Source organism: Eptatretus burgeri, chromosome 4 (genome assembly GCF_056783735.1).
Source record: "Eptatretus burgeri isolate ZD-2024b chromosome 4, Ebu_testis_v1, whole genome shotgun sequence".
NCBI classification, from domain to species: domain Eukaryota; kingdom Metazoa; phylum Chordata; class Myxini; order Myxiniformes; family Myxinidae; genus Eptatretus; species Eptatretus burgeri.
This window is the reverse complement of record NC_140964.1, coordinates 34,959,856-34,972,268: the sequence shown is the minus strand read 5'-3', so window position 1 is coordinate 34,972,268 and position 12,413 is coordinate 34,959,856. Positions and strand designations below refer to the sequence as shown.

The 12,413-nt window shown below is 48.9% G+C and overlaps 1 protein-coding gene across 5 annotated transcripts in view; it reads right to left on the bottom strand.

The window, feature by feature from the left end:
• LOC147027794 (heterogeneous nuclear ribonucleoprotein L-like) overlaps nt 1–12,413 on the bottom strand; it is a 107,915-nt gene that overhangs the window by 83,465 nt on the left and 12,037 nt on the right. For all 5 annotated transcript variants that reach the window (XM_085877407.1, XM_085877410.1, XM_085877406.1 and 2 more), the window contains exons 3-4: nt 3,400–3,634; nt 2,221–2,306 (exon numbers count right to left, since the gene is read on the bottom strand). In XM_085877407.1, coding sequence (XP_085733533.1) covers nt 2,221–2,306; nt 3,400–3,634 — 321 coding nt within the window. The remainder of the gene's footprint in view (nt 1–2,220; nt 2,307–3,399; nt 3,635–12,413) is intronic.

The following is a 12,413-nucleotide window of genomic DNA, read 5'->3' as shown; positions in this document are numbered from 1 at the left end:
AAGAGGAATGAAAGAGTGAAGGTGAGCAGTGATTCATGATTTTGGTAATTTTACCAGAAGGGGGTTGTTGGCGGACCTTGAGCGCCCTGCGGAAATGTGGTGGGGACAAATCGCAGAGACAGCAGAGGGGGCCGAGGCTGGAGAGGAGACGGTAAAAGATAGAAAGACCACCGACCAACCTGCGGTGATTGAGTGAGAGGCCCAAAGACAGCCTCATTGCGGGAGATGCCAATGATCCGAAATGCCTTGGTTTCTACAGTGTGAAGCCAAAAAAGGTGGGAGGCAGGAACACCAGCCCAGAGGGGAGAGCAGTACTCCATCAGGCTGTGGACCTTGCACGACGGAGGATTCCCAGTCGGCGACTGGCTTTGGAGGCGAGGTTTGAAATGTGGCTTTCCCAGGAAAGGTCATGGCAGATAGTGCGACCCAGAAGCTTGAAAGAAAGGACTTATTCCAGAGGATTGTTGAGAAAGTGGATGGGGGGGGGGGGGGTTCTAAACGGTCCTTTCGAAGAGACATAGTGAGAGTGTGAGATTTGTCCGGATTGAAAGAGATGTTCCACGTGTTGGACCAGTTTGTGATTTTATCCAGAGCAGCAGTGAGCGAAGAAGCTGCTGCTTGCCGGTATGAGGGATGACCAATGGTACGGCAGAGGGTGGAGTCATCAACAAAGAGATATAGAGGATTTTCCAGTGAGTCGGAGAGATCATTGATGAAAACCAGAAAAAGAACAGGGCCCAGAACGCTACCTTGAGGAACTCCAGCCTGGACAGGAAGGGGGGATGAAAGAACTCCATTTAGGGCCACACGGTGACTGCGACAGGAGAGGAAGTCTGAGAGCCATGAGTGGAGATGGCCTTGGATACCATAGGAAGAGAGTTTGGTGAGCAGGGCAGGGTGCCAAACTGTGTCAAAAGCACGTGATATATCCAGGGATAAGGCTCAGATTTTTTTGTCCAAGTACTGCTAAAAGGAAGGGTTTTGAAAGTGCCAAAAAGGCAATTTGTGTTTCATAGTGTTTACATATATAATTCAATTAAAATGAAATAAAGATTTTCAAAGTTGGAGAAACAAAAAATTCCAGAAGTTTATCACCATTGATGCAGCGTCTGACACCACCTTATTTAACATGTTACATTAGTACTTCGTACCTGTTGTTTGCGTCCTTTATGACGTCCTCAAAAACAGTAAATTTCCTGTTTGGAATTATTTTCAATTTTGTTTGATCGCCAAACAAGCAGAGTGAAAATATTATCTCCCTCTTCTCTGAGCATGTGCGATCCAGACAAATTCAGAGCCAAATGCTAAACTACAGGCTCGATTTCCAATTTGTGTTCAAAATATAACGTTCAATTGAAATCAAGTTGTTCTTCAATTATAAACTAAACCGATGTTTGTCGACAGACAGACAGTAAGATAGAGACAGACAAAGTGAACCAATTGTTTAACCCTGCTTTTGGCTTCACAAACATAGGGTAATAAATAAAAATCAACACCAAAAAAAGCATCCACTACGCCCAAGGTGATTCGCTCACAATTTACCAAAAACATCACATCACACTTGGCATTGATCACGGCATTAACAGGGGGGTTTTGACTAATTTTATGCCTCCTCGAGTCAGTGCAAAACGGATTAGCAGAGTTGTTTGCTTCTCAATCATAAAAAGGAGCAAGCTTGAGAGTATTTCTTTTTTCAGTGCAAAACCTTAATTTAAAACGCACGACGTGACGTCAATGCGTTTGAAATCCACCAGCGAAACGCCTGGAATTTCGACCAGCCATTTGGCATTTTGCCAGTGAACTCACCAGACTCACACATAGAGATCACCTCAAGATATGGTTGGATGACTTAAAAGCTTCAGGAAACTGCAACTTATTATCCATCCATCAGGGAGGTCATGACTGATGTCACAGCACAGAACAAAGGTCGACTCAAGAACCAAGACATCGACCGTTACGTTCAACCGATTTGGCCTGACCTTTGCAACAAGGGGGAGGGGTGGGGCGAAGGAGGGGGTCTCATGGCAATCACCACTATGCTGAGGAGCTTCCAAAAAAAATAAATTAAAAAACACTTTATCCTCCGAAAAACACTTGCAAGTCCCTTAAGCTTTCCTCTATGAGATTACACCACCAATTGAGTAAAACTTACCTTCAACGAAACACTTCAAATTTAAGTTAAATGCATTTCCGATATTAAAAACGTCTGCCAAAGGATATTCCACAAGAGACTGCACTCCATTCTTCTTGAAAATGACAATCCTGAGCACAGTTCCACAGGGACTGCAAATGGTGTAAACAACATCCTGCAACAAGAGAAAAATATTCAACACTTTCGACCACTATCCACAATTGTGCCGGCACGACAGCAAGACTTCACACATCTACTCAAGCGGAGCAAACCAACTGACTGGCCATGGAATCACACAATCTTCAAGGGAATATATATTCAGTCTTGCAGGCCCATTTGAGGACCTGCCTAAAATTACAATCACATGTTCACATATACTAACCTTAAGACCAAAATGGTAATCACCCCCTCTACCGTTTATCTTATGCAAATGAGAAAAAAAACCTCTCCAAGGCAGCCATAAACCATCTCAAGAACAAATCAAACTAGAACGGCACTCGGTAGAGCACAAACCTTTTGAACAGTTTATGCTTTGAAGGCCACTGATAGGCTGGACCTGAATCAAAATCGAATCAGCTTGTTCTCGTCACTGACCCAACTCATCCACCAAGTTGTCATAACTCATCCACAACTCCTTGAAATATTGTGCTAGCTATCCTTTTGGGCACCATCTCTCAATGGTAAAGAAACACTTTAAAAAATATATAATAATAATAATTAAATTCTCATGTCTGGATTCAGATCTTCACCTAAAATCGAATGAATCCTTCCTATTCACACAGACAACCTGTCCACCGAGTTTCGTCCAAATCCATCCACAACTTTTTTGAGATATCATGCCAAATATTGTTTTTGGCACGATCTCTCAATGGTGAAGAATCCCTTTAAAAATTCTCGAACCCCGATCCGGATCTTCACCAAAAACGAATCAATTCGTTCTTCTCACGCATGCAATCTGCGCACCAAATTTCGTTCAAATTCGTCCACACCTTTTTGAGATATCCTGCTCACAGACAGAAAAACAGGCAGACAGAAAAAGACAGACAGACAGACAGGGATGAAAACATAACCTCCGTCCACCTTCGGTGGCAGAGGTAATTAAAAAATATTTATATCCGAGCTTCAAGAAAAACATTTTCTAAGCGATTGATAGAGGTGGTGCGCAGTTCAGATCGGTGCAGTGACGGGCTTGAGTGTTCGGGAAGAGGTCAGATGGTTCGAGCAGCGAGCAGTGCGGGAGAGCGAGTAACACAGCGAGGCACACTGACTGTCGTGATTGGGTAGAGTGGGTTGAGGATGGTGAAGAGCAGGATGTTGTTGACATTTGCGTCGTCTGATCCGGAAGGGCGAGCAATTTTCTGGCTGGTGGAGTAGTTACAATAAGCCGGCTGCCCGCCGACGTAGACGGGATCGCTGGACGTGGATGTAACGCAGTGCCGTGCCTCTTCCAAGCTCTCAAACTCCACCAGGGCTTGTCTTCGGTTCGGAAGGATCACCACGTGCCTGCAAGCATACCAGTCGTTTGAATACAACCACGATACAAAATTATCAAAGCTCAACTGCCCATCACATACAAAGAACATTTTACCATTTGACAATGGGAACTGGAAGGGTGTGATGGGGCAGGGTGGAAGGGCCTTGTGTAAAAGGTTGTGCTAAAATGCTGGAAAGATTGACTGTCTTATGTAGATGTTCCTTGCTCCTACATCACTGCTATTGAAGCTTGGATCTCAGAAATATCTTCCCTGAAATTTCAGCTACATTATCAGTGGTCCTCATTTATTTTTGTAAAACATTACATGATTACAGCACAATGGATCTTGGTTTTCAAGCAGCCACATTGCAGAATGGTCTTGGTCCAAAAGTCTGGCATGTTTGAATCAAATTCATTACAAGAGTCCCTGATAACATTCTATAAATCGCAGCGTTTTCGTTTTTATGCCACCACTGACGAAGTCACCGGTGGCATTGTTTTTGGGTTGGCGTCCGTCCACGCTAATTTTCTCTGTTTTCTCTACAACTGCTCATCTGATTGACACAATTTTCACCATGGATGCGACTACTCGTGCAGAATGTTTTAATGATAATCATGACGTCCTAGGTCACGAGGTGTGGCAGCCATGTTAGAAAAAGAGAAAAACGTTGGACCTCCATCTCCAAAACCGCTCAATGAAAAAAATTGAAACCACACGTGAAGTACTCCCCACGGGAAACAAGTGTGATTTTTTGGTGATGTCCGAGGTGGCTTCCTTATGACGTCATAATTGCAGACATCAAACGATTTAGCAGATCAGCATGAAAAATGTTGAGGGTCATCTTGGGCTAAATTGTATGGGGGGCGGGGGGGGGGGGTGAGATTGATGACATCATCGGTCACGTGGTTTGGCAGCCATATTGTTTTTAACACAAAAACCTTCAAAAAAACTTCTCCAAAATGGCTGAACAGATCGAGGCAAAAAAAGAAGAAAAAAAAATACAGTATTATCGCCTACCCATGAGGAACAAAACGTTCTCCCCCTATGATGTCATCAGTCACATGGTTTGGCAGTCACATGGTATGATTTTTTCAAGAATATAAACCCTCTAAAAAGAATCTTCTTCAGAACAGCCACCCACATGTTCCCCAAGTCTTGAGGGTACTAAGGTGTTCACAAATAATTAATAGGTCACATGATCTGGCAGCCATATTGGATTGAATGAAAAATCTTTTAAAAGTTTTCTCTTGAACCGCTTCATCAACGTGAAGCACCACAGTTATGATCCTGTCATCATCGGGCGCATATGATTGAAATTTCAACCTCATCGGACACATGGTTTGACAGGCAGAATTATTTAATATTTTGCATCTCGGTTCAGGGATACAAATGTCGGTTCAGGGCACAAGAATGTAGAATGATATAATAATGTGAGCGGAGGCATATGTGGTGACGTAGCAACGTCAAAGAGTGCCCTTCTAGTTTTTTTTTCTCCTTTACCTTTGGCACATTCATACTTAAGAGCAATACCCACCTTTTGGAGAACTTGGATTGGTACCTCATTTTGAGGCATTGAGGATAGATAAATAAATAAATAAACATTAATTTCCCATTCAAAAAACTCAAAGCAACACCAGTGGAAAATACTGCTGCACAGTTTTAGCGATTCCTTACACAAACATGATGTCCAAACACAAATTCCATACATCTAATGAGTTACTGCATTATTTAAGGTAGATTATATGGAAGCAATCAGATGTTGCTATTGTGTGGAGTTTGAATCGATAAGGAATTGCATTGTGCAGGAACAGGAAAACAAGACAGTGAAAAGAAATTCATTCTTGTTTTATGTGTGTTCAGGTCAACAACATATTATATACTTTGGTTTGCTGTGTCCTCACGAGTTAGCAAGAGGTATTGAAATGAGAGAATAAACTTTTGGGAAGAGTTGTCAAACACAAGAACACAAACTACACTTACTCAAAGAAACCGCCATCTGTGATGTGATACGTTTTTTTCATGCTCCCCTCAAGTTTTGCCTCCTGCATATTTATGTTCCACCCATGTCTTGCCTCATCTCCGCTGCAAGCGGGTGAGAGCAGCGCTGCCCTGTCTCGTGGGACATGTGGTTATTGTGGACAAGGCACGGTTTTTACTGATGCATTTGTAGTTTTTTTAAATGACGAAAAAGTGATTTAAACCTCTGCAAGTGTTGGAGCATTCTTATTCAGGAATCGGGACAAGTAGGCCGTTCCAGGATACCACCCCATCCCAAATCATTACTATAACAATAATGTATGCTGGTGAATAGAAAAAGCAAAATTGGATCAACAAATTCTTCTTCGATGTTCATGGAAGGGACAGGTCTTTTTCTGGAAACAATCGAAGCTAAAGGAAGAGCGAGAGGATGGAGAATAAAGTTGTGCAGTGGGACCACAGTTGGTGAAAAGAAGCAAGGGAATGAATAGGAAAAGAGCTGAGGAAGGATGGGAGGAACCTGCAAGTAAGAGGGTCTGTTGAGCATACAACTTGGAAAGAAAGGATCACAGATTATGGATCGAGGATGACACGAGATGGTGGTGCACTACTTGCTGGAAGCCCTGGAGCGGAATGCAATTGAACAGTCGAAGGAACGCAGTTCCACTGAAATGGAAGAAAATAGGAGCAAAAGAAAGGAGGTGGTGAGTCATCCTCATGTTGTGGTTTTTAACCAGGGGGGGATACCGCAGTTGCTGGGGAAGGTCAGAGGGCAAAGAGAGCAGAGAAGCGAAGCGAATGGAGAGGCAGTTTAAAAGTAAAAAAAAATTAAAAAAACAACAACACAGGCAAGCGACCCACCTGTGATGCGAGAGCAACCAACCTTGTGCTTCAGTGTCATCACGAGACATGCCAATAATGATAAGAGCTTTAGATTCCACAGAATGCAGGAGAGATAGGTAGATGTGAGGCTGCACACCAGCCAGTAGAAGACAGAAGTATTCCAATAAGCGATGAACAAAGGCCTTTCAAAGTGTTAATTTTCCAAGGAAAGAGTTGCACGGAAGATTCCCGCTTTCTTTGCGATATAATCAAAAACAAATATAAAATGTATTTTAATGCGGCCAGATACCATGTGCGAGCCGTTCGTTCGTGCCACGACACCCTGTGCGAGCCGTTCGTTCGTGCCACGACACCCTGTGCGAGCCGTTCGTTCGTGCCACGACACCCTGTGCGAGCCGTTCGTTCGTGCCACGACACCCTGTGCGAGCCGTTCGTTCGTGCCACGACACCCTGTGCGAGCCGTTCGTTCGTGCCACGACACCCTGTGCGAGCCGTTCGTTCGTGCCACGACACCCTGTGCGAGCCGTTCGTTCGTGCCACGACACCCTGTGCGAGCCGTTCGTTCGTGCCACGACACCCTGTGCGAGCCGTTCGTTCGTGCCACGACACCCTGTGCGAGCCGTTCGTTCGTGCCACGACACCCTGTGCGAGCCGTTCGTTCGTGCCCCGACACCCTGTGCGAGCCGTTCGTTCGCGCCCCGACACCCTGTGCGAGCCGTTCGTTCGCGCCCCGACACCCTGTGCGAGCCGTTCGTTCGCGCCCCGACACCCTGTGCGAGCCGTTCGTTCGCGCCCCGACACCCTGTGCGAGCCGTTCGTTCGCGCCCCGACACCCTGTGCGAGCCGTTCGTTCGCGCCCCGACACCCTGTGCGAGCCGTTCGTTCGCGCCCCGACACCCTGTGCGAGCCGTTCGTTCGCGCCCCGACACCCTGTGCGAGCCGTTCGTTCGCGCCCCGACACCCTGTGCGAGCCGTTCGTTCGCGCCCCGACACCCTGTGCGAGCCGTACGTTCGCGCCCCGACACCCTGTGCGAGCCGTTCGTTCGCGCCCCGACACCCTGTGCGAGCCGTTCGTTCGCGCCCCGACACCCTGTGCGAGCCGTTCGTTCGCGCCCCGACACCCTGTGCGAGCCGTTCGTTCGTGCCCCGACACCCTGTGCGAGCCGTTCGTTCGTGCCCCGACACCCTGTGCGAGCCGTTCGTTCGTGCCCCGACACCCTGTGCGAGCCGTTCGTTCGTGCCCCGACACCCTGTGCGAGCCGTTCGTTCGTGCCCCGACACCCTGTGCGAGCCGTTCGTTCGTGCCCCGACACCCTGTGCGAGCCGTTCGTTCGTGCCCCGACACCCTGTGCGAGCCGTTCGTTCGTGCCCCGACACCCTGTGCGAGCCGTTCGTTCGTGCCCCGACACCCTGTGCGAGCCGTTCGTTCGTGCCCCGACACCCTGTGCGAGCCGTTCGTTCGTGCCCCGACACCCTGTGCGAGCCGTTCGTTCGTGCCCCGACACCCTGTGCGAGCCGTTCGTTTGTGCCCCGACACCCTGTGCGAGCCGTTCGTTCGTGCCCCGACACCCTGTGCGAGCCGTTCGTTCGTGCCCCGACACCCTGTGCGAGCCGTTCGTTCGTGCCCCGACACCCTGTGCGAGCCGTTCGTTCGTGCCCTGACACCCTGTGCGAGCCGTTCGTTCGTGCCCCGACACCCTGTGCGAGCCGTTCGTTCGTGCCCCGACACCCTGTGCGAGCCGTTCGTTCGTGCCCCGACACCCTGTGCGAGCCGTTCGTTCGTGCCCCGACACCCTGTGCGAGCCGTTCGTTCGTGCCCCGACACCCTGTGCGAGCCGTTCGTTCGTGCCCCGACACCCTGTGCGAGCCGTTCGTTCGTGCCCCGACACCCTGTGCGAGCCGTTCGTTCGTGCCCCGACACCCTGTGCGAGCCGTTCGTTCGTGCCCCGACACCCTGTGCGAGCCGTTCGTTCGTGCCCCGACACCCTGTGCGAGCCGTTCGTTCGTGCCCCGACACCCTGTGCGAGCCGTTCGTTCGTGCCCCGACACCCTGTGCGAGCCGTTCGTTCGTGCCCCGACACCCTGTGCGAGCCGTTCGTTCGTGCCCCGACACCCTGTGCGAGCCGTTCGTTCGTGCCCCGACACCCTGTGCGAGCCGTTCGTTCGTGCCCCGACACCCTGTGCGAGCCGTTCGTTCGTGCCCCGACACCCTGTGCGAGCCGTTCGTTCGTGCCCCGACACCCTGTGCGAGCCGTTCGTTCGTGCCCCGACACCCTGTGCGAGCCGTTCGTTCGTGCCCCGACACCCTGTGCGAGCCGTTCGTTCGTGCCCCGACACCCTGTGCGAGCCGTTCGTTCGTGCCCCGACACCCTGTGCGAGCCGTTCGTTCGTGCCCCGACACCCTGTGCGAGCCGTTCGTTCGTGCCCCGACACCCTGTGCGAGCCGTTCGTTCGTGCCCCGACACCCTGTGCGAGCCGTTCGTTCGTGCCCCGACACCCTGTGCGAGCCGTTCGTTCGTGCCCCGACACCCTGTGCGAGCCGTTCGTTCGTGCCCCGACACCCTGTGCGAGCCGTTCGTTCGTGCCCCGACACCCTGTGCGAGCCGTTCGTTCGTGCCCCGACACCCTGTGCGAGCCGTTCGTTCGTGCCCCGACACCCTGTGCGAGCCGTTCGTTCGTGCCCCGACACCCTGTGCGAGCCGTTCGTTCGTGCCCCGACACCCTGTGCGAGCCGTTCGTTCGTGCCCCGACACCCTGTGCGAGCCGTTCGTTCGTGCCCCGACACCCTGTGCGAGCCGTTCGTTCGCGCCCCGACACCCTGTGCGAGCCGTTCGTTCGCGCCCCGACACCCTGTGCGAGCCGTTCGTTCGCGCCCCGACACCCTGTGCGAGCCGTTCGTTCGCGCCCCGACACCCTGTGCGAGCCGTTCGTTCGCGCCCCGACACCCTGTGCGAGCCGATCGTTCGTGCCCCGACACCCTGTGCGAGCCGATCGTTCGTGCCCCGACACCCGTTTGTTCATGCATGAAGAGTAGGCGAGCTATTGCCAGCACCCTGAACGAATCACAAATTCCTACCCTCACCTTGAGGGTATTGCATTATCAGCACAGCCTCACCATCAGCCAATAATGCTACCCCACAGCCTTGTACTGCATACAAAAGCATCAATAATACGCCAAAGCTCCTTAATCTCCCATAATTGTTATATGCTAGCAAAGAACCCGTCCTTAAAGAAAGGTCAATTCCCCCAGAATTCCTCTTGTGATGTCCATGGCATATTTTATAACCAGCAAATACAACCCGTCGCATCACTGACGGGTCTATTAAGGGGGGGGGGAGAGTGAGGGGAGAGAGAGAGGGTGGAAGGAGGAGAGAGAGAGGAGGGAGGGAGGGGACGTACAGAGAAGGGAAGGGAAGCGAGGAAGGGGGAGAAGAGTGAGGAAAGAGAGGGGGGAGGTGGGAGGTGGGGAGACCAACGCCTCATCAAGCGTTACGATACACTATGGGAGGAAGGGGTGAGAGAGACAGACAAACGGAGAGACGGAGAGACAGAGACAGACAGAGACATTGGGGAGGAGGAAAAGAAAAAGAAAAATAGCACCGCAAAGCGGGCGTAACCTCTCAGCCCCTTGACGCAAACCAATTTCAAGATGGTGGCCATATTGAAAATCACAGCATGCCCATTTTCGAAAGGAACCTTCCTCTACTCAACCCCAACACACCCAGCAAAAACGGATTTAATCGGACAAGGCGCTCTCCTCGAAATCGACGGAAACCAATTTCAAGATGGCTGCCATGGAGGCCACATTGAAAATCTCAGCGCGCCCATTTTGGAAAGGAACCTTCCTCTACTCAACCCCATTATACCTCGCCAGAATAAAATAAATGTGTGAAGCCGTTCTCAAGTTATTGTCCAGAAACCAAATTCAAGATGGCTGCCCTAGCCGCCATATTGGATATCAGATTGCGCTGAATATCGAAAGGAACCTTCCTCTAACCACACCCATTATACCCCCATGAAAATGAAATCAATCTGTCAAGCCATTCTCAAGTTATTGTCCAGAAACCAAATTCAAGATGGCTGCCCTAGCCGCCATATTGGATATCGCATCGCACTGATTATCGAAAGGAACCTTCCTCTATCCAGCCCCAACACACACTGCAACAATGGATTTAATCGGACAAGGCGTTCTCCTCGAAATCGACGGAAACCAATTTCAGATGGCTGCCATGGAGGCCACATTGAAAATCGCAGCGCGCCCATTTTCGAAGGAACCTTCCTTTACTCAACCCCAACATACCCTGCAAAAATGGATTTAATCGGACAAGGCGTTCTCCTCGAAATTGACGGAAACCAAAAGTTGACAGACGGACGCCCGCCCGGACGGACAACGCCTATGACGACAATACCCCTTAGCCAATTCGGGCTGAGGGGTAAAAAGCAAAAAAGGTGAGGGGTGGAGGTGGTGTTAGCAAAGAGAATAATATGTTATGCTTAATGACCGAACACACAAAAACTAGGTCACTTGAGAGAGTGCATACCACTGCCACGTAATGCCTAATCCACAAGAACATATCTGGCCCAATATATTTTTGAAATATCATGCAATATATCATTTTTGGCCCAACCTCTCAATGGTGAAGAATCACTTAGAATATAAAAAAATAAATAATTCTCGTATCCAGATCTTCACAAAAATCGAATCAATTCTTCCTTGTCACACACCCAACCTGTCCAGCAAGTTTCATCTGAATCTGTCCACAACTTTTTGAGACATCGTGCTGTATATATCATTTTTGGCCGTCTCAATGGTGAAGAATCACTTTAAAATTCTCGGAGTCGGATCCGGATCTTCACCAAAATCTAACCATTTCGTCCTCGTCACACACCCAACCTGCCACCAAATTTCATCCGGATCCGTCACAACTTTTTGAGATATCCTGAACACAGACAAACAAACAAATAGACAGAGGTGAAAACATAACCTCCTTCACCTTCGGTGGTGGAGGTAAAAAATAAATAAATAAAAACTCATGTCAGCTCAGCTGTACACACAATGACACAGCAGGTTTTGTAAAGTAACATCTGCAAAAACTTTGAAATCCCAATTCAAGAGAATTTGTGGGAACATGAACGAAAAGCAATCATTGAAAACATGGAAGTACCGCTCACATACGATCTAATGATCCCATTGAGCGTGAACATCGAAAACAATGCATTGCAACCAGATATCAAACTTCGGTGCAAAAAAAAAAAAAAGAGAAGAAGGCATTGCTAATTCAGGTGTTAATATCGGTGATTTTGGATTAACGATGCAGAAATCAACAAAATGACCAAATAACAAGACCTCAAGCTTCAAATGAAAAGATCGTGGAAGATGAAGAATCACAAAGTTGTACCAGTGATAACGAAGAACGTCACAGACATATTGAAAACCATCCCCAGGAATATCATGACAAACTAACTACAGTCGGAAGCCGTCCTGGGCTCAGTAATGATCCTGAAGAGAGCCCTCGGCACAAAACTTTGAGAACAGAAAACTTCACAGCTTGGTCCGTGAATCGTGACAGCTTACCGAAACTAGAAGGGCACTCGATAGAGCGAATACCTCAGTCCTGTAATGCCTGATCCATGAGAACATATCTGGCCCAATACATGTTTGAGATATCGTGCTATATATCGTTTTTGAGCCCTCTCTCTCAATGGTGAAAATTCACTTTTAAAATTCTGGGAGTCGGATCTTCACCAAAATCGAATCAATTTGTCATGATCACACACCCAAACAGTACACCAAGTACCATCCAGATCTGTCCCCAACTTTTTGAGATATCCTGACACAAACAGACAAACAAAGACAGAAAGGGGTGAAACGTAACCTCCTTCACCTTTGGTGGCGGAGGGAATGAAGGTGGATACTTTGTGCCCACCCTGGAAGGACACCATTCCACATTCTGAAACCTGCATATGTAGATACCAATCAAAAACAA